Source organism: Gadus morhua, chromosome 22 (genome assembly GCF_902167405.1).
Source record: "Gadus morhua chromosome 22, gadMor3.0, whole genome shotgun sequence".
Lineage (NCBI taxonomy): Eukaryota > Metazoa > Chordata > Actinopteri > Gadiformes > Gadidae > Gadus > Gadus morhua.
The window spans coordinates 4,404,600-4,427,356 of record NC_044069.1 but is presented as its reverse complement, the minus strand read 5'-3'; the positions used below and the strand labels follow the sequence as shown (position 1 = coordinate 4,427,356).

Genomic DNA, 22,757 nt, shown 5'->3' with positions numbered 1-22,757 from the left:
TCACAACTTTGATGAAGAGAGAGAGAAGGAGAGAGGATGGGGGGGGGGGGGGGGGGGGGGGAGTCTGAATATTTGGAGGTGATTTGGACCGAAGAGGAACAGACCGTTTTGTCTGGGGGGGGGGGTTCAGAGAGGAGAAGAGGTAAGAGAAACATGTGACCTGCTCAAGCTATACACCAAACCACTATCTGTCATCCATCAACCGGCGGCTGTGTATACCACGGTTGTCATGACGTTTAGTCTGAGAGATATGTGTGCTTGAAGCAGGATGTAGTGGTGGGGGGGGTAGTCTAGACTGTAAATATTTAGAAGGAACTGTGTATATGTATGGGTGCATGTATGTGAATGTGTGTGTGTGTGTGTGTGTGTGTGTGTGTGTGTGTGTGTGTGTGTGTGTGTGTGTGTGTGTGTGTGTGCGTGTGCGTGTCTGTGTGCGTGTGTGTGCGTGTATGTATGTGTGCAGGTGTGTGCATGTGTATTTATGTGTATGTGTGTGTGTGGCTGCAGGAGGTGAAAGCATTGAGGGAGAGCTGGCTGGAGGCGTTCCAGATCACACTAAATGCTTCCAGCGAGAGGGGTGAAGGGAGAATTGGAACAGAGCCGAAGCCCCTGGTTGAGTCAGTCAGGAGACCAGGAGACCCTGGAGGGACCAGTAGAGACCGGGACCAAACTAAAGCTCAGGTTGCGAACGTGGACGCCTTCAAAATGAAAGCCTGCCAGAGCGGATACTGGAAGAGTCCATGGGGGAGACGAGGGGGGGGAGACGAGGGGGGAAAGGGAGAAAATAGAGGCCGGAGACCCTCTGTCCGCTCATCCGGAGGTGTCTTGCTCAGGGACACCTCGAAACTCAGCTAGGAGGAGCCGGGGATCGAACTAGCAACCCTTCCAGTTACCAGCCGACCCGGTCTACCTCCTGGAACGTATGCACAGAGGGATGTCGTCCCTTCAGATCTGCATCGTGGCCCATGGAGAAAGGCAGCAGTGTCTCTGAGTCAGCACTGGAAGCATTTTCTTAATGCTCACTGATTAGCGTCCTGCACTCGCATGATTCTGGACCGTTTCTGTGGTGGCGTCGTCGTGGTCGAATGCACTTCTTGTAAACCCCTGAGGGTTGGGAGCGGCCCGCTAACTAACTGCAACGTAGCGGCACTGTCCGTCCGTCCGTCCGGCCCGCCGCAGACCGCTACAACGGACGAGCTGGGGTTTATTAAAGTGCTTGCTCAGCTCACAGCCGCCATCCCCAGGGGGATTGTGGGTAATCTCCGTGTTGTGTAACATCTTTACCTCGTTGACTTTAATCTACGGAACAGGCCGCAGAGAAACTCTGTGCGTCAATGCTTTTTCGCAGACACAATTCGGGTTTAGTAACACTGTTCGATAAGGAAGCTTTTAAATTTAAACTTTAGATTTGGGACGTATCCTATTGGAATGTACTAATACACCGTACCACTGTTTAAAGTCGTACTTTACAGTAAAAAGCAGAAACAAGACGTGCTTATCAATAGCTAGCATAGTTAGCATTGAATCCCCCTGTTCAATGCTAACCTTACGTAAGCATTGAACAACGTCCCTCCCATCTGCCACGATAGCACCTGGAACAGCGGGGCATTCAAGAAGCTCCCGAATCCACCACCGCCACATACCTCTGTTCTGACCGGGTTCCTGGGCATGATCTCCCTCAGGAGGTCCGCGTCGCTAGGCCCGTCGCTAGTCGTGGCCGCCGCCACCTTGGGGGTGAAGGCCTTGGTGGCGTCCTTGGTGGGCGCGGTGTCTTTGGGCTGGATGTAGACCGTGCCCTGGGTCACCGCCTCCACCGCCACCACCACCTCCTCCTCCTCGTCGCCGCCGCCTGAAGCCAGGGAACACACGCAAACGCTCGTCAAGATAGCGACATTAAGCGGACACAGAGTTAGCCGCGTTTAGCCAATGTCCTGTTAGCGCCATTTAGCTAATGTCAAGCTAGCATCAATTGGCTGATGTTATGTCAGCACCCTTTAGTTCAAATAAAGTTAGCATCTTTGAGCTAATGTAAAGCTGGCACCAGCTGGCTGATATGTCAGCACCCATTAGTTCAAATAAAGTTAGCATAATTTAGCTTATGTCAAGCTAGCATCAGTTGACTGATGTCATTTCATCACCCTTTAATTCAAATAAAGTGAGCATTATGAAAATCCACCTGAATATGCTGTCTGGGATTTAAAAAATATTATTTCATCAAACAAGCAGCCTTGATCTAATATTAAACTTGCACTGCTTAGCCAAGCAAGTGACGTTAAGCTAATTCCTAGCTGTAATTCCCGACACTTTTAGAGTCTCTCTTAGAGTCAACTAGTAGAGCTAAACCACAAAACAAACCAAAAAGGTTTTAAAAGACTTGATTTATGAACTATTCATCCTGTCCCTAATCTAATTTAATTAAAAAGAACAAAAACACATTAAACACTCAAACCGAGGCTGATGAGAAGGACGACTTTACTTTATAAAATCGCACATTGCAATCAAAGCCAAACAACGTACTGGTAAACTGCTTCTAGCGAGAAGCTTTGCTGCAGATAAAATTACATCAGCCATATGATTAGTCGTATCAGTTTTACTTGCTGCGTCTTACTTTAATGTGCTCGAGATTTAAGAGAGGATATAAAAATATGGAATGCATATACAGTTATGGTCCACAGATGACAGATGAAATCTATAAAATAGACTTTCTACAATTTCCGGTCACCCCACACAACCTCAACGCAGATTCACCAGCAGCCAGAGATGCCTGGTTGTATCTTCTCTTATTTCCGGAGTAGCTTAGAGCGATTTGATTAAAGGAAGTAATAAAAATATGTTTTAAAGATCTGTACACAGGCCTCAAGCTGAATACCACGACGGAGGCTGAAGTAACATACACACACACACAGGGCAAGATACACAGAGAGGGAGAGAGAGGGAGGGTTGGAGAGAGAGAGGGAGAGAGAGAGAGAGAGAGAGAGAGAGAGAGAGAGAGAGAGAGAGAGAGAGAGAGAGAGAGAGAGAGAGAGATTTACTGAGGATAAGAAGAAAGGGGGAGCAAAATAAATTTGTGTGTGTGTGTGTGTGTGTGTGTGTGTGTGTGTGTGTGTGTGTGTGTGTGTGTGTGTGTGTGTGTGTGTGTGTGTGTGTGTGCTTGCATGAGTGGGTAAGTAGGTGAGAGAGTGAGCGAGCGAGCGAATTACTTGGCAGGTGAATGAGTGAGTGAGTGAGTGAGTGAGTGAGTGAGTGAGTGAGTGAGTGAGTGAGTGGGCGATTGAATGAGTGAGTGAGTGAGTGAGTGAGTGAGTGAGTGGGTGAGTGAGTGAGTGAGTGAGTGAGTGAGTGAGTGAGTGAGTGAGTGAGTGAGTGAGTGAGTGAGTGAGTGAGTGAGTACCTGAGCCGGAGCCTGAGTTGAAGTCGTCGTCGTCCTCGGGGTAGTACCCCCCCGACCCGCCGTCGTCAAGGTACAGGTCGTCAGACGAGGCCCGCGCTGCCTCCGTCCTCTAAACAACAACAACAAAGAAACAAACATTAGCATCGCTGCCTCCGTCCGCTACAACAACAACTAACAAACATTAGCATCGCTGCCTCCGTCCTCTTCAACAACAACAAACAAATAAATAAACAAACATTAGCGTCGCTGCCTCCGTCCTCTACAACAACAACAACAAACAAATAAATAAACAAACATTAGCGTCGCTGCCTCCGTCCTCTACAACAACAACAACAACAAACAAATAAATAAACAAACATTAGCATCGCTGCCTCCGTCCGCTACAACAACAACAACTAACAAACATTCGCATCGCTGCCTCCGTCCTCAAAACAACAACAAACAAACATTAACATCGCCGCCTCAGCCCTCTAAACAACAACAACAACAACCAAACATTAGCGCCGCTGCCTCTGTCCTCCACAAACAACAACATCAGCAGCACATTTAGCATCGCCGCCTCCCTCTTCCACAAACAACAACAAACCATTGCCGTGTCCTCTACAGCGAGACAAACACAACATTTAGTGCCGCCGTCCCCGCCCACAACAAAAACAATAACAGCCTCATTAGCTGCACAATTAGCGTCTGCCTCTCTGAATCTTCGTCAAACACATTCCGGTCTCATCTGTTTTTCTTCTTCTACAGATGCACTCCGAAAGCAATACTTTTCCTCAGAAAGGCATTTCACTGTGAGACTAAACAGTTTATTTGACTGGGTCGATCCCAATTTGAGATAACGTCGTGACCATATGTTCGTCGTTACCCCGGTGGCTGCACGGAGGGAATGGAAGCCATGTGGACGCTTGACCACAGAGGAACTAGTCTGAAAAGTAACTCACTGGATCCAACTTGGGACCAGCCTCTTGTAAACAACTTTGTTTACCTCGAGCAAACCTCACCATTCACAAAAATATAACACAGAGGAGACCATACCGGCCAATCACAGAGCAGGTCCCGCCCCCTCCCCTCTCTTGTCGCCCTGACAACAGGGCCACAGTTGTGTGAATTTGTGTTTCCGATTGACGGTGAAGAACGAGGTCTGCACCGAAACAATGTGTGAAAGGTGACGACTGGCCGTACTTAAACTAAACCAGACCCAGAGATTTGGAATTCAAATAAGATGATTGAATTTAACATTTTAAAAACATTTGATGTTTAAACTCATTTACAACAGTGTTCTACAAACTAAGCTGAATGGACTCCACAGAGGACGGGGTGTTTGTGTGTGTGTGTGTGTGTGTGTGTGTGTGTGTGTGTGTGTGTGTGTGTGTGTGTGTGTGTGTGTGTGTGTGTGTGTGTGTGTGCGTTCAATTGGAAGAAGTAGTGCTGACAAACCAGGAAGTTAATGCTGTGGGATTACAGGAAGTGGAGCTAAAACGACAGGAAGTGACACGCACACACGGGGTTGACGGACAGCCTCATAATTTTGTCCGTGGCATCTGGGTCTATTTTAATCCAGCGGTTAAGAGCCAAGAAGACCTCGCTGCTCATTCAGTACTGTGTGTGTGCGTGTGCGCGCGCGTGTGTGTGTGTGTGTGTGTGTGTGTGTGTGAGTGTGTGTGTGTGTCCGCACGTGTGCACGCATGAGAAAGCGTGCGTGTGCACGCTCCATTTCAAAGAGAGCAGGAGTTGGCCAGGAAAATATAAAGACGTAAAATATAAATGAATAAATAGTCTAAAAGCTAAACACCTTCTCTTCAGCTCTCTTCTCTTCAACCCTCCCTTCATTCCCTCCCCCTCTCTCCTCCTCTCTCCCCCTCCCTCTCTCCCTCCCCTCCATCTGTCTTTGTCTCCCTCTCTGGGCTGGCGCTCTCGCCTGGAACAGCAGTCTTTCCCCGTGTCGTTGGCTGATCAAAGGGAAAAATTTGTTCAAAGCTTCAAAGTTTATCACAACCCTTAAAAACACCCATCCCCACCCGTCACCCCCCCTCTCCTCACCGCCACCCACCAACGGTCGTCTGGAGAACTGCTTTCCCCGCTTCAACAACACGCCTCCCACAATAGACCCCCCGAGCAACCGCACCGGATCGTAATCAAATCAAACATCCATCAATGGCCGCCGCTACAGAGCATGCATGGGGGGGCATGGTCACACCTGCGTTGAGGGGGGGGGGGGGGGGGTTTGGGCCAGATCATACTGTGGACACGTTCGGCATGGACCCTCTTTAGAGAAGCACACATGCATACACACACAGAGACGGAGACAACACACTGGCCACGTAGAGCATGCCCACACAACACACACGCACTACCAATCAAAGCTTTGTGTTGCTCCCGCGCACACACACACACGATTACAAAGAAGGCAAATATACTTGCACTTACACACACACAACTCATAACCAAACACACAACGAAACACGCAAGTTCACGAGTACCAAGATGACAACAAACCCTGTGGAAACACACACACACACACACACACACACACACACACACACACACACACACACACACACACACACACACACACACACACACACACACACACACACACACACACACACACACAGTTGTCAGGTGGTAATGATCAGAAAAGAAAATGAAACCACTCACTAAAGTATATGCTGTTGACTCAAAAGCCCTCCCATCTGTCGGCAGAGAGGACTGTTGGCCACTCTGCGGTAAACAGCGCGTGGAAGTTTAGCTGATGACTTTGTTGAAAAGGCAGACTAATTAAAAAACCTTGAGGCAGCGCTGACCGCCGTCGGCACGATGAATAGATTCAGAGACGAGGTGGTTATATCTCCCACCTGAAGCAGACAAACAGTGAGCTTTCACGTCAGCGGGGTCACCTTGCTGACACGATTAAAATGTGCACTTACCATGAATTAATAGGGTGGCTTTTGAATCAATCACACACACACATTCAAATTGAGTCAAAACATTACGAAACACATTTTATCAAAAGGTCCGGCCAGTCGATCAGCATTGGTCTTTGCGCTGTGTTCAGAGATGCACACTTTGCTCAGTTTGTTTAAACTTTTAAAGTTCACCATAAGCAATGAATGCCTTGTGTTTTCCACAGGCGAAAAGACAGACGGAAAAAGTGACAGAAAGAGAGACCGAAAGATAGAGCGAAAGAGAGAGACCGGAAGAGAGGAGATAGGATACAGACAGAAGGACTCTCAGCCAGAAGATACCATGGACACCGAGGGAGAAACAGAGACCCACCATGAGTAAAAAACTGAAACAAATGAAACATGGATTGGGAGGAATTGGCGAAGAAGTAATGGAACAGTCTGGAGGTGAGGAGCAGCAGGTGTGGCTGATAAAAACCCTTCAGGAACCCAGTGTGTGTCCCCTACAGCCCCAAGCACATCCATCTCTATCACTCTCATCACAGTCCGTGGCGAGACATGCTTTCCTTTCCTCGACCACCTCCAGAGTGAGCGAGTGAGTCAGTGAGTGATGGAGAGGAAGCCAAAAAAGGCGGGTTGAGAATGTAGACGTTCCTCCGTCAGTCGCTCTTTTCTATCGCACGGTATTTGGAAGTGCGTGCGTGCGCATGTCTGTGTAGTATGTGCGTGTTTGTTCGCACGTTCGTCCTACACCACGGCCTCTACACGCTGGCAGCCTAGCCTACGTCCAGACCGTCTGGCCGTGGATGGGGAAGCTTAGCCCGCCCATTTACACCGTCTCCCCTCCTAGCCCCCCGCCTCCTCAGACCTCCAACCAGTCGGCTCAGAACCAGTCTCGGTTGCTGTTGTTGCTAGCGGCCAGTAGCTTAATATGTTAATATCATCAATCCCTCTGTATGCCTGATAAGGGTCCGGGTATTGAAACACGTCGCTACGTACGCTCCGGACATCAAACGGGAACGTTTTGGACTGAGAAGACACACACGAGAGAGAGAGACAGAGAGAGAGAGAGAGAGAGAGAGAGAGAGAGAGAGAGAGAGAGAGAGAGATTAGCTTGTTTACAGAGCGGCGATGGGAGATTAGCCTGCAGTCCCACCTGATCCGTTGCTCTACAGATCAACACAGCAGACCCACACACACACACACACTCTGTGACTTGATAAGTGCAGTCTTACTCTGCTTCAGCCTGGCTTTGGAGACGTTCAGCATTTCATTGAAGACGGACGGTGGGTGTGTATGCTTGTGTGCGTGTGTTGTGAGTTTGTGTGTGTGTCTGTGTGTCTGTGTGCGTGTGTCTGCCTACGTGTCTGTCTGTCTGTCCGTGTCTGTCTGTGTGTGCATGTGTGTGTGTGTTTGAATACAGAATGACTGTCAGAATAAATATGTAGCATCTGTGTGTTTAATTACGAATGAAACAACAGGACGGGCCTATAACATGCCTGTGGCTTTAGTTTATTCATTTTGTCAGAGCATTCGATTTAATGAATCCTGTCGCGATGTCAAGATCACATCGACAAATAAGACCAAAAATGCTTCCTAAACAAATTACTTAACCTATTTCGTTTCAACAAGAATTAAGCTTTCTAACTGGTTCTTTGACCAATATTGCCGAAACATTCCGAAAAATCGAGTACGACACAAATAAAAGTCCTGCGTGTTCAGACCCATGACAGAACTTAAAAAGAATGAGGAACTGCATTGTTTGGCGTAACGCGATTACATCCTGAGTGGTACCGGATTACGAACCCAGGAGAAACGAGGAGGGGGGGGGGGGGGGGGGGCAGATTAGTCGTTTCCTGTAGTGTAGTATTTGACTGGTAATGATGAGGACATGCTTCCGACTTTAGATCAAATACATCTGGTCACCGAGGTGACAGGTGAGCAACAGGGGTCTCCCGCCCACCTCTCCAGGGGTGTTGACACAACAGCTCAGGGCTTTATATGTCCGTCTAGATATTGGCTGAGTCAAAGAAAAAACAATATTGTCTAGATCCGACACAATTGGGCATGAATTACTCAGGTGAAAAACGACCCAGAACACACATTTCCACGAGAACTTCGCCTCTTCCTTCCTTTTATTCAATCGGCGTGGCGTCCGTCTTTAACCCAGCGGACGTGGCAGGCGAGTTTTATGGGGGAATTAGCCTGGATTTATGTGTCCTCGTAAAAAAGAAGAGTAAACTGCCCCAAAAAGTGCATCGCGGACAGCGGGAGACGCGGGGCTAATGCTGTGCTGAGTTATCGACCGGCCGGTGTGAGTTTCACACGGCGGGCGTGAGGAGAGAGAGAAGGCCCCGGAAAACATGACCGCGCACATATTAGTTTTCGTCGGTTGGTGCGTGGGACGGTTGGGGAGGGGGGGGCTTGGGGAGGGGGGGTCTGTTTGGGAGACAAAACAGACCCCCCCCCCCCCCCCCCCCCCAAACCCCACCCAGAATCCTCTCTGTCGCCTCAACCAAACAAACAAGTTGTCGTCAAACGTCGGTTTCGCCGGAAGACTCGCGCGACGCCCACGTGTGAAGGACAGCGCGAGCAAACTTTATTTACACCATGCCACCCTTCACCACGGAGACACAAATCAGTTCCACACAAACACAGTCTGGCAGTTCCCTCTGGGATTTTATAGCGAGGGACGCGGCGATATAAAACGTCAATATCAATAACTGACTATATCAATCAAATAAACGGCGGTCGATTTCACGCATACTGCTGCATAAGCCATCATAAAAATTGATCCCTGCTTCACAAGCAGTTTGCGTTCACACCATTCTCTCCCGAAGCAGTTGTCTGACGTGTCTTACACGTGTGTGTAGCAGTTATCTTACGTGTCTTGCACGTAGGTGTAGCCTTTTCTTGTTTAAACCGTACACACAGCACACTCGGCTCAGACCGCTGGGACGGTTTCCCCAGGTGCTGTTTCTGTACACACATCTGCTTGGGTGCAGGACGATGCAACATTAAATGCTCTGTACACCTCAAAGAGCGTGCACGTCGGAGCACGTGCACGTTGGAGCATGTGCACGAGCCTCAGCACCGCGCGCACCCTCTTACGATTCCCCCCCTTATGATTCACCCTCTTATGATTCCCCCCCTTATGATTCACCCCCTTATGAATCACCCCCTTATGATTCACCCTCTTATAATTCACCCCCTTATGATTCACCCTCTTATGATTCCCCCTCTAACGATTCACCCCCTTACGATTCACCCTCTTACGATTCACCCTCTTACGATTCACCCCCTTACGATTCACCCCCTTACGATTCACCCCCTTATGATTCACCCTCTTACGATTCACCCTCTTACGATTCACCCTCTTATGATTCACCCTCTTATGATTCACCCTCTTACAATCCCCCCCGTTATGATTCACCCTCGCAGCGACCCAGCTCATCCATCCTGGCCCGGACACTCAACACGCTTCCCGAGGGGTCCAAGCGAGCACTTCCTGCCGTCCTCTATTACTTCCCCTCCAGGAAGAGTCTCAATTGGAGGGCTTCCAAGAACCAACAGACTCACGGCCTCGCGCTGACGGCCGATTGGCCCCCCGGTGGGAGGAGGGCGGGGACTTCAACACCTGAGCTGTTCTGGTTGGCTGAGGAAACACACAGGGCGCTATAGAGCCTGCACGGCCCTGTGTGCTGTAAGGGGGAGTGCAGGAGAGATGGAGAGGGAGATAAAGGTGGAGAGAGAAAGGGAGACGGCGAGAGAGAGAGAGAGAGAGAGAGAGAGAGGGATGAAATGTATGAGGGTGGGAAGAGAAAAAGGGAGAGAAAGATTTGGAGACAAAGAGACGCGGGACATGGGGTCAGAGAGGGACAGGGGGAGGAGAAGGGGAAGATTAAGGGAGGGAACGAAAATGTAAAAGAGAAAGGGACAGAGTACGAGAGAGGGGGAGAGAATAGGGGGTGGTGGAGGGGGAGAAAGGGGGGAGAGACGGAGGGAGAGAGACAGGGGGTCAGATGGAGGGAGAGAGTGAGAGAGAAAGTGGGAGAGGGAAACAGTGTAAAAGAGAGAGCGAGCGAGACAGGGGGACAGATGGGAGGGAGAGAGTGAGAGAGAGAAACAGTGTGAAAGAGAGAGAAACTCTCCCCCCCTCTAATGTGTAGCAGCTGTGGCTTTGCTCTGCGGAAATTCTCCCCAGACTAATTAAGAGGGGCTCCCGAGGGGCCCTGAGTGGCTAGGTGTAAACGTTTACAATGTTAACCCCTTCACCCCCTCACCCCAACCCCCCGCCACACCTCATAACACCACCAAAACAGAGTAGAGAATCAAGATGGCAGCTCTCACTCTCACGAGAGAGAGAGAGAGAGAGAGAGAGAGAGAGAGAGAGAGAGAGAGAGAGAGAGAGAGAGAGAGAGAGAGAGAGGTTTAGGTAAAGCGGTTGAGGAAGGGGTTGGAGAGAGAGCGTAGAAAAGGTAGACGAAGAGAGAGAGGGAGACGGGGAAAAGCCGTGTAAGAAACACGATAGAGACAGAGTGTGAAAAACTTTAAAGAGATTGAGTCCAGGAGAAAGAGGTCCTTATTGCCAAGGTAGAAACTGGAGAACGACATAGTTCAGAGAGAGAGGAGCGAGACCGAGAGAGAGAGGGAGAAAGAGATAGAGAGAAGGATACACAGAGAGAGAGGGAAAGAGAAAGCGAGATAGAAGGAAATGGACAGAAAGGGAAAGAGGAAGAAGGAAGGTTAGAGACACACACAGAGAGAGAGAGAGAGAGAGAGAGAGAGAGAGAGAGAGAGAGAGAGAGAGAGAGAGAGAGAGAGAGAGAGAGAGAGAGAGAGAGAGAGAGAGAGAGAGAGAGAAGAGAGAGAGAGGGAGAAAGTGGGAGACTGAGTTGGAGCGCGAGAGCATAGAAGTAGAGGGAAAGCAGGAGAGAGAGAAAGGGTGCTTTATATAAATCAGGTTTCGTATTCCTCAGCAGCAAGACCCAGCGAGGGTAACAATCTAAAGTTGCAGCCGGCATCGGTATCAACGCACCGACACACACACTTTCTCCAGCTGTTAAGCTAACACACAAAGAGGACTAAAAATAACATCTCCTTCTTCCTTCTCCTGACTCCATTTGATGAAAGCCAGAGCATCTGTTTTAAGGTTTCCAATTCATCTTTAATTCGGTTATAGCTCCTTTGTTTGGACACACCCAACGCACAAAAAAACTGACGAGATGGAAGAAATGCATTGTTCTGAATTTTTCTAACTAACCCGTAGATTATAGAGGACCTAACCACTGGATCAGGGAGCGACAGGACGTTGCTTGGCTTCTTTAAAGGGTTGAAGCTAGCTTTTGAAATGGCTAATGCTAGCTCTTTTGAAAGGGCTAATTTTAGCTTTTTTAAAGGGTTGAAGCTAGCTTTTGAAATGGCTAATGCTAGCTCTTCTGAAAGGGCTAAGTGTCGCTTTTTGAAAGGTTGAAGCTAACTTTTGAAATGGCGAATGCTAGCTCTTTCGAAGGGCTAATTTTAGCTTTTTGAAAGGATTGAAGCTAGCTTTTGAAATGGCTAATGCTACCTCTTTTGAAAGGGTGAAGTGTAGCTATTTGAAAGGGTTGAAGCTAGCTTTTGAAATGGCCAATTCTAGCTCTGCGAAAGGGCTAAGTGTAGCTTTCTGAAAGGGCTAAAGGTGGCCTTTGAAACCACTAATGGCAGTTTTTTGTAAAGGTCCAAGCTTGGGGGTTTTAATGCCTCCCTGGGTTGTACTAATTCACCTTATCTCCTAAGTGGATTAATACCATCATGAAAAACAACCAAATGCAAAGTAGTATCATTAAAGTAGCACATTAACACACACAAAACAAGTTCCCATAATCCTTCACACCAGCCGGTTTATAAAAGCTACCCCCTGCTGATGTGACCGAACCTCAGCTGAACTCACCCAGTGCACCCATGGGTGACCCCCCCCCCACAATACCCCTCTCTATGGTCTACCCCCCCCCCGGTCCCCTTATGGGGCCCCGACGGCAGCCCTGTATCTCGGCAACAGTGCGGTGCCTCGATCGCTCACAGCGCTGATAATGAGAAGCCTCTCTCTCTCTCTCTCTCTCTCTCTCTCTCTCTCTCTCTCTCTCTCTCTCTCTCTCTCTCTCTCTCTCTCTCTCTCTCTCTCTCTCTCTCTCTCTCTCTCTCTCTCTCTCTCTCTCGTCAGTTGGGACCCCTGGCCTTGCGTTAACACGCAACACACAGCTTAACTCCTGGCCCCGTGGGCTTGATGAAGATTAGCTTCACCCAGTGTGTGTGGGGGGGGGGGGGGGGAGACACTCAAACAGACCCTCGTCCTCCTCTCTGAACTGTGTGTTGCTGAATGGACAGACGGCTGGTTGGAGCGGTAGATATCATACAACACACCCAGTCAGATAACAACGTCCGCAGACAGAGGAACAAAATGAATTAAACTAGGGAGGAGAAGGAAAACAGATCCTCTCCAGGCAGGTGAAACGGACGGATGGGTGGTTAGACCGACGCACCGATTTAGATAAACACATTTTAATGGTGCGGCCCGAATCTCAGCTCAGAAGCCATCATGCCCTCCTCCTAAATGACCGTCGTGATGCAAAACAAATGGGCCTTAATGTGGGACATGAGCTTTAGCTCTCCTGGGGCAAGAACGAATGGGCGATCGAGTCGTTTTTTCCTGAGACAAGGCAAAACGTCCCCACCACAAGATAATGTCTCAGAGAGAGAGAGCGAGAGCGAGAGCGAGAGCGAGAGAGAACGATCAAGACCTTCATACCCTGTGCTGGTAAAATCTCATCCAATACAGTTCTGCCGATGTAGACTGAGGCACTGCGTTCATCCGTTTACCTGTGATCATCACCTCATCTGCCTCACAGCCGCCCCAGCAGAGAATGAATACTAGGACTATAATCAAGCTCTGTCCATCGGCCTGTCCTTTGACTGATGCCTGACTAGTAGCCTCTGGCAGTGGGTCCGGTGATAGGAGACGTTTACAAAGCCGCGCAGAAACCCGACGCCGCCCGAGACCGCGTCCCTCACATCTGTCTCGGGGGCTGCGTATCACCGGCCCGTCGGACAGCACTGTTAGCCGCACACCTCAAAGAACGCCGGTTCGATTCCCCGCCCCCGGGGCCCGGTCCGTGGGGATGATGGGTGTGTGTTGTCGGGGGTTCACGCCCTCTGTCTTTATGAAGGGGGTCTCTCGCAGGTTACAGAGTTACTCTGGAAGTCTGTTTCCCTGCCAGGGTGGTAGATGGTACCGTTTGCTGAGAGCACGTGTTCATTTCTAACCTTGTTGTGTGTGATATCACGTTCGTTGTTGATGGTAAATGGACTGCGTCCATTTCTTGTGTTTGCAATACAGCTGATCTGCAGATTATTTTTTTTTGGGGGGGGGCAACCTTTTTCTCGTAGCTAATCCGAGCTAATCCATCCCATGTTGCTCGATTGATCTCGAAGGGTTGCGTCGGAGAGAAGAGTGTCAACTGCTTTTTAACAGTTCTTCCAAAAACACAATTTGTCCGCTAAATATAGCCTCCGAAAGACATTCTTTCCAAATTACCATAATCCTAGACTCGATCTTCAGATTTAAATCCCAAGCACATGACTGGTTGCCTGGTTAAGTCTTCCCCCCCCCTCCCCCTTCCCCACATCACGGGGTGTGTGTGTGTGTGTGTGTGTGTGTGTGTGTGTGTGTGTGTGTGTGTGTGTGTGTGTGTGTGTGTGTGTGTGTGTGTCTCTGTTTGTGTGTGTGTGTCTGTGTGTTGGTGTGTGTCTGTTTGTGTGTGTGTGACTGTGTGTTGTATGTGTTTGTGTGTATGTGTGTGTGTGTGTGTTACTGTGTGTGTGTGTGTGTGTGTGTGTGTGTGTGTTGTGTGTGTGTTTCTGTGTGTGTGTGTGTGTGTGTGTGTTGTGTGTGTGTGTGTGTGTGTGTGTGTGTGTGTGTGTGTGTGTGTGTGTGTGTGTAAAAGTAACACATTAGCAGCGTTTTCAAATGGCATCGTAACCTTTCAGATTACAGAGCGGACATTGCAGTCAAGTACAGAGCATCACACACACACACACACACACACACACACACACACACACACACACACACACACACACACACACACACACACGCACACACACAATCTGTGTCAACGAGTCTTTTTTTATCCTGTCAACTATACAATGAAAAGTCATTCCATAGAAATGAAAAACAAATGGGTTGCCGTGACCAGTTGACATCCTGCCTCTAATCTCCACAGCCCCCGGTCACAAGGTGTCACATGACACCTCCCTCTCTCTCCCCCCCCCCCCCCCCCACCCCTCTTTCTAAAGCCTAGGTATGGCTTCTATCAAACCTGCCTTTCAAAAGCACCCGTGTGTGTGTGAGTGTGTGCGTGCGTGCGTGCGTGGTGCGCGTGTGTGTGTGTTTGCGTGCAGACAGATGAAGTGTGAGTTCAAAGTTGAACGTACTCCAGACTCTCCCCTCCTTGTGAGGGAGGGGGGGAGGTATTCTTTATTGTGCGTCTGTGTGTCTCTGTGTGCGTGTTCTCTGTTGTATCCGTGTGTCTCTATGTGTGTATTCTCTATTGTGCGTCCGTGTGTCCTTGTGTGTCCATGCGTCTGCTCCTCGTCTGTATTCAGCTGAAGGGACAATAAACGACTTCACGCCACCGCCGTGTGCTTCAGGGGTGGCCTATTATCCCCAGCTGCATGCTGGGACATCTAGAGAGACACCGGGGGTGAGGAGTCACATGACCCAGAGGACAGAACAACAAGCTCCTCCTCCATGGGAGGACAACCGCTCGCCTTGTCCTGATTGGATAAAACTAAGAGAGACAAGGAGAGAGACAGAGAGAGGAAGCGAGCGAGCGAGAGAGAGAGAGAGAAAGACAGAGTGAAAGACAGGGTGAAAGACAGAGATAGAGACAGAGAGACAGAACTGGAAAAGTATAGCAGAGGGCTGGAGAGAAGGAAGGAAGGAGGGTAGGACGGGGAGGAAGGGGGAGAGACTGTAAGGAGGGGTGAGAGAGGGATGAGGTAGAGAGTCAACGGCGATATTCTCTCATCGGCTGAAACTCCACGCTCGCTCGACGGCGTGCGAGTTGAATTCCCGTCTGAGCTATTTCCTTTACAGGATTCAGGGTCTGAGGAAAATGTGATAATTGTGATTACTGTGCCACGGTATTGTGATAGCGATTAACAGAATATCGCCTCAATTTATATTCTGTGGCGCTTACTGTGTGTCAAAAACTAATAATGAAGCAATTACTGAGTTGTACCGATTAATGGTTTGCATATTGGTTTTTAATGTGACCGGCGTTGAAATCCTGATTTTTGGAGATTCAATTTAGGTTTTTTTAAACACATTTGACCAGATAATCACAGAGACAAAAACACATTTGGCTGCGATGCATCAGAACCAGAAATGTATTTGCCAGAGTAAAAGGTAGATAGACTGATTCAGTCAAACCTGCCTTCAAAAAGCCACTGTGTGTGTGTGTGTGTGTGTGTGTGTGTGTGTGTGTGTGTGTGTGTGTGTGTGTGTGTGTGTGTGTGTGTGTGTGTGTGTGTGTTTGTCAGAGTAAGAGGGTGCAAGGGGTCTTCCTGGCTGCAGACGTCTGCATTCGTTCAAGATAAAAAACCCTTTTGAACACCCTGCTGCCGTCGTCCCTGGCCTGGGGGGCTGGGGGGGGGGGGGGTGGGTCTTTTGATTGCACTGCAGTGGATTTTGGAGAGCCTTATCTTGGCCTTTCGAGGGCCCTGACGAAGGCCTGAGCGACAAGTGCCAATCAGGATCCATGAAGCCTTCTCTACTCGCTGGACGAGATGGAAGAATACAACGGGAGGGATATCCTCCCTGAACAGACTAGGAGACACACAATGTTGTCGAGCAGTAGTCCTAAGGTGTGTTCCACCACGAATGAAGGCACGGCGCAATTCCCTACAGAGTCAATGCAAAGACGCGTTTAGAGGCGTATTATCTATCTCATATCTATAAAATATAATAAAATATATTGTTTCACGGTCAGAAGCTGTGGGCAAAGAGCGGATGATATTATGAATCCTATACATCTCTGGTACTTCCACAACAAGCAAAGACTTGTAGTGGGGGTTATCTCGGCCATGGTTGAGAAGGAATTGGCGGAAAGAGACGTGGGCGCCATTCACAAGAGGTTAGCCCCCCCCCTCCTACACTGACGTGGGTGTTTGAAGTTTGCGCCATCAAACCCAATGCAAATATTTGAGCCGCTTTTGTTGTGAACGCCCTGCAATGCCATAGGTGCTCGACACGAGCAGGCAAGAGGAGGTATATAAACAGTGACAACCAACATGCTTCACTTCCTCCTCGACACCAGAATCCTTGCTGTGTCGGACGTGACAAAAACAAAATATGGCAGATGAAATAACAGTCGATGAATTCCGCAGCGACAAAAGAAAAAACACAAAATATAAAAACCACCACAGACCGTCCCTGTTGCTTCTCATCGTGTCCTGAAACCCCTTCCCAGGTAGGGGTCTGACTCCTGCTAGAGTACAGAGACCACCTGCTGTATGCCAGACGGACAATACGAGCCAACAGGCGGTAGAGAAACACTCCCCTCCCCTCTGCCACAGTGTTTTTATCGGAGGACGCAGAGAAAACCTCAGAAAGAGGCAGAATCGGTCGACCACATCGTATCACTGGCGTAAAACATTGAGTGAACGAGAGGAGAGAGAGAAGAGGAACAAGGAGGATGACAGGAGGAGAGAGGCAGCCGGTGAACTCTGATCCCATTATCCAAGGCTTATCCTGAAGAGCAGTGAGCGTGTACACACGTACTGTGTGTAGTACACACACACACACACACACACACACACACACACACACACACACACACACACACACACACACACACACACACACACACACCTATGCATGCAGGGCGTTCACAACAAAAGCGGCTCAAATATTTGCACACACACACACACACACACACAGCTAAACCAGAGCACCAGGCTGGGAGCCCTCGCCGTGTGTGAGGAAGGAGGGAGGCCAAGGTGTTTTCAGATTCTCCAGCCCCGCACGTGAGGCAACGTTGGTGGGCCTGCAATGGCATGGAACCCCAACGGAGCTCTGGAGCCATGAGACCCAGAAGGTCCGATGCCCCCCAAACTGGCACTGGTCCAGGGCCTGTATTTATTAGGGGGCGGGTCCGCTGATCGAGTAAACATTTCTTTAGAACAATGAGCCTAGTTGGTTCTAGAGATGTCTTGGTTCTGGAGACGTTAAAGTCTGGAAAAAGGACGTGTCTATTGTTGAGGGCGGTTGGGTTTGAAATTGAAACCCAATGTCCGCCGTCCACCTGAGCAAGACGCCCTAACCCCCTACCTGCCCTGGATGACCTTGATCTGAGGCCACTGCAAGTCTCTGCAAGTTTTACAGTCATGAGCTCCCATTCACCCATGATTCATGCACACATTCACACACCGACGGCGGCGGCGTCAGCCACGCAAGGGGACAGCCAGCTCGTCAGGGGGCGAGGACCAAGGAATGAACGAGCAACCTTCTGATTGCCATTGTCATCCCTCCTGAGCCACATTCCGCCCTTCGGATCTAACGACTGAAGAGGAGGGGAGTGGATTGGGCTACGTAACCCAATCGTTCGGTAAGCAGAGGAAGCAAATAGAAGTGATCACAAAGAAGTGATCAAACAGAACTGATCAAATAGAAGTGGAGGCAACGCACGAGGGGGAAAATATCCGAGGGAAAGCGAGATGTTTCAGGAGCTGGGAGCCACATAATGAACAGTGAGCAGCAGTGAACGTGGGCCAGGGCTGAGTCATGTAATTGCACCGGCTAATTGCTGGGGGCACGGATGGAGCGAGCTGTCTGAATCAATGTAGGGTCTACAAGCAAATCACTCCTTTATCTCCAGTCTCCATCTGCACCAAAACATTGGCTCTGTGAGATATCATAGCAAGAGCCAAGGGAACCCAGCCATAACGAGGTCACACACACACACACACACACACACACACACACACACACACACACACACACACACACACACACACACACACACACACACACACACACACACACACACACACACACACACGTTGCATGTCTTAATCGGCAGAGTAAGGGGTCCATTATGTCAACTTCATAGATTGCATGTGGTAGAAATCAAGCGCGCTTTTGTACAGAAAACAATTTCAACCGCAAAAACTCGGCATCAAACGCACAACGTCGCCAAGCGGGGGATGCCATTTTGTGTGCGATCGCGGGCCTCTTGATACTGCGTGATATTGAGCAGAGCGGCTCAACGACCGGAGGATGAAGACGGAGGGAAGGAACGCGGTGCCGGACAGATGTGAGCCAGCTGCCACCGCAAAACATTCCTCCCTTATCACTCGAGACCGACAACCACAACAAAAGGTTGCAGCAACGCGCAAACATCTCAACTCAGTCACGGACCCTGGCTTTCAAAGTTCCTCCACCCACTCCAGATACTTCAGCAGAACATCCGTTCGAATTACGTTATTAATTCCGTACGACTCAATTCAATTCTGGATTGTACGGTTTAAAAGTTACCGCTGCCAATAACGGTAAATGGACTGCATTTATATAACACCTTTCTAACCAGTGGCCACTCAAAGCACTTCACAATATTGCCTCACGTTCACCCATTGATGCACACATTCACACACCGACGGCAGGGTCAGCCACACGAGGCGACAGCCATCTCGTCAGGAGCAGTCAGGGTGAGGCGTCTCGCTCAGGGGAACCTCGACACTCGCTCACACGGATACAGCTAGGAGGAGCCGGGAATCGAACTAGCGACCATCCGGTTACCAGCCGACCCGCTCCGCCTCCTACAACAATCCGACCGTTGTTTGAAAGGTTTTTAACGGCCAACACAGCGGGGGTGATGCAAGACGCAGCGCTCTGTTGAATAAGTAAAGGCTTTTGTGGCGACGCCATTGGAATAACGCAGCTTCAAATCATCTGCTGCTGTCCCAGAGGCCCCTGAAGAAGAACCGCATAGATCCAAAGCCCTCCAGCCTCCAGCAGTCTCAGACCCACGGGACTTCGGAGGAGCCTCGGAGCCACCAGGATGTTCCGCTCGGTCAGGCCCATATTTGGATTCGATGAACTTCCATGTTCCAACCCGATGTAAATTATTCACCCCGGGACGACTCAAATAGGCCCAACAGGCCCCCGCTGCAGCCGTCCCTCATCTTAATTCTTTATGACCTCCTGCCAGCACGGGTTTTAGACCGCGGGACTCTGCGAGGGAGGCCGGTTAATCGTCAAACAACTTTTCTATTGTTTAAACAGAGAAATGAACTAAAAGTTCCACCGGATCGTGACGAAGCTCTGAGCTGCAAACTGGTCTCAGAGACGATCCCCCCCCCCCCCCCCCATGCCCCCCTGTGGTCCGCACGACGCAGTCTCACCCATGCCTGTCTCCCCCATTCCCGTCCCCCCCATTCCCATTCTCCCCCATGCCTGTCCCCCCATTCCCAGTCTCCCCCATTCCCGTCACCTCCATGCCTGTCTCCCCCATTCCCAGTCTCCCCCATTCCTGTCCCCCCCATTCCCAGTCTCCCCCATTCCCAACACCTCCATGCCTGTCTCCCCCTTGCCTGTCTCCCCCATCCCCAGTCTCCCCCATCCCCCGTGGTTCTGGGAGGACCCTGGTTCACTGAGGCCGCACGCTGGCCCTCTGCAGAGCACCTCAAACACAAGAGAGGGACGCGGCGCACCCCACTGCACCCCTGGGCCCCTCACTGCACCCCTGGGCCCCTCACTGCACCCCTGGACCCCTCACTGCACCCCTGGACCCCTCACTGCACCCCTGGACCCCTCACTGCACCCCTGGGCCCCTCACTGCACCCCTGTGCTGCACTCCCCCCCCCCCCCCCCCCCCTTCCTCAGCGCTGGGGGAGAGTGGGGGGGGGGGAAGGTGAAGGAGGAGGGGGGAGGGGGGGGGGGGGGTCAGCACCTCTGCCTTGTGAGAACCTTTGATCACAACCCGAGACATCATAGGTTGTGGAAGGGGGGGGGGGTGGGGGGCACGTAGCCGCCTAGCGTGCACGCACGGAGGAGCTCCGGTGATGGAAGGACCTGATAAGTGGAACCAGACAGGGCAGGGTGTGCGCAGCCCGGGGGGGAGGGGGGAGGAGGGGGAGGGGGAGGAGAGGGGAGGAGGGGAGGAGGAGGGGGGGAGGAGGAGAGGGGAGGAGGGGAGGGGTGGAGGAGCAGAGGAGAGGAGGGAAGGAGGAGGGGAGGACGGGAGGAGAGGAGGGGGAGGAGAGGAGGCTGCATGGGTTCCATCCCACATTAGAGGTGCGGATATCAGAACCCGTCAGCCAACACGTTCCGCGCGGAGCCTTTGTTGTGTGTGATCCGTCAACAGACCGCGCTGAGAGCTCACATGGGGGGGGGAGGGGGGGGGCTGTGACTCGGAGCCCGCCGACTTCAGAACAACATCTTCCATGCCGGGGTCTGATTTATGTATGAGCCTCCGAGGAGGGGGGGGGGGGGGGGGGGGGGGTGACCGCATGTGTGCAGATGTGTCGAGCGCAGTGCATGGAAAGTTTAGGCAAAGGGTCACGCCGCTAACGCAGCTCAAACTAATCGGTTTGCGCGGTACAGTGACGCCACGGCGTCGCTAGTGTTCGTCAGAGCGTACTACGCGTGTGAGGCGGCGATGATGGGATCTTCGGTATCAACGCACACGTCGACGCGGTTGGGGGATGAGCAGCCGAATGTCTTCCTCGTCAGTGAGCTGGGACTCCACGCCCGAGAGAGGTTTCATCGATGGTGAACGGGCCGCATTTACACAGCGCTTCGCTGGCCAGTGGCCACTGAGAGCAATAACAATACTGCCTTCCATTCACCCATTCATGCACACATTCACACACCGAATCCCCACCGTGTCACTCGTCCTCCCTGTGATGTTCAGCCGCTGATCACTGCCCTGTTCATGGAGGGTGGCTACTGAGTCGTTACAAAACGTAAACACCGGTCGCTCGAACCACTTCGACCGCGTGGACGCACACACCGGGCGTGGAGGCGGTTCCAGGGACCACGGTGTGTGGACGGAACCGGCGTCGTGGACAGAACCGGCTCAGAGAACCCAACCGGACAGAAAACCAGACGGGAGTCCTGATGACAATCAACGACCCGCGCATAATCAAAGAAGATCCCCCCGATACAATCCCTGAGAAGCCCTCATCAATAGTTTAGTGAAGACATTCGTGGGTCGGACGGGAAAACACGTGAAGCCGGGAGTTTGGCCGCCCGGTTGCCATGGAGTCCGACGGCGTCCAGACTAAGCCCCTCCTGCAGGTTCCCCCTTGTGTGGTTCTTTCCGACTTTTGAATCCCTTTTAATCATGGCCAGCCCCGGGCGGGCTGGCGTGGTCCCGGGCTCCGAGACAGGACCCTCTGTAGAGTCTGGGACTCTGTTCCCATGCAGTCACTCCATCAATCTCCCTCCCCCCCGCCCCTGATTTTAACAAATCATCGTCGTCCGTCGTCGAATCCATCAGGATCGGATCGGCGCGCCTGGCCTGCTGGCTCTCATTACCCCGCCGCGGCACGCACACCGGCACACACACACCGGCTCACTGGTTGGCTGCACGGAGACGCTGGGACTGATGGAAGCGGTGACCTTGGGATAACATCGCGGCGAGGCCGGCAGGAGGGAGTGGAAAGGAGTCAAAACAAAAAGGAGAGGGAGAAGCGGAGAAAACATGGCCAAATAAAACAAAAACAAATCCGAATCAGAGAGAGAGGAGAGGGGGGGGGGGGATTCCTGCTGCATGAGCTCAGAGATTCCTGCGTCGGGTTTCAGCGGCGTTGCGTCATTCGTCTGCGTTTCCATACGCTGAGGCTTCAAAGGCCCAAAAGAGACCCCTCAGAAGGTTGGGTCATCTGAAGAGGGTCAGAGTAAAAAGCCACGTGGGTTCAAAGGGCGGCGAGGAGCCTGTGAGTGATGGCGTCGTTGACTAAAGAGAGGGGAGGGAGGGAGGGAGGGAGGGAGGAGGAGGCGGGAGGGAAGGGAGGGATTTGCAGTAAGACGGTCAGAAGGTCAACGTTTCACCTGACATGGCTGGCCTGACACGTTTGTGGTTCAAATTCCCCCCCCCCCTCCCCATGGATTAAGAGGATGCTGAACTAAATAGGTATGTTTTAAAGTTTATTTTAAAGGTGTCTATATATATATATATAAATAAAAAATGGCCTCCACCTGACATGTTCTCTTTGTGCCTCATTGGACAGGACAGGAAAGTGGGTCGAGAGAGAGAGAGAGAGAGAGAGAGAGAGAGAGAGAGAGAGAGAGAGAGAGAGAGAGAGAGAGAGAGAGAGAGAGACCCCCGTCTCCCCCGGCAACGGGGGGCCGGTGGTGCGCTCCGGCGGTCCGCTGAGGGGGGCTTACGGCCGGGGGCCCAGATGGTCGTTAGCGTCGG

General features: G+C 51.1%; 1 protein-coding gene across 1 annotated transcript in view; it reads right to left on the bottom strand.

Annotated features, from left to right (window-relative positions):
* Window positions 1–22,757, bottom strand: part of sdc2 (syndecan 2) — a 39,426-nt gene that overhangs the window by 6,177 nt on the left and 10,492 nt on the right. The window contains exons 2-3 of the mRNA XM_030347429.1: window positions 3,392–3,500; window positions 1,644–1,849 (exon numbers count right to left, since the gene is read on the bottom strand). Of these exons, the coding sequence (XP_030203289.1) occupies window positions 1,644–1,849; window positions 3,392–3,500 (315 nt within the window). The remainder of the gene's footprint in view (window positions 1–1,643; window positions 1,850–3,391; window positions 3,501–22,757) is intronic.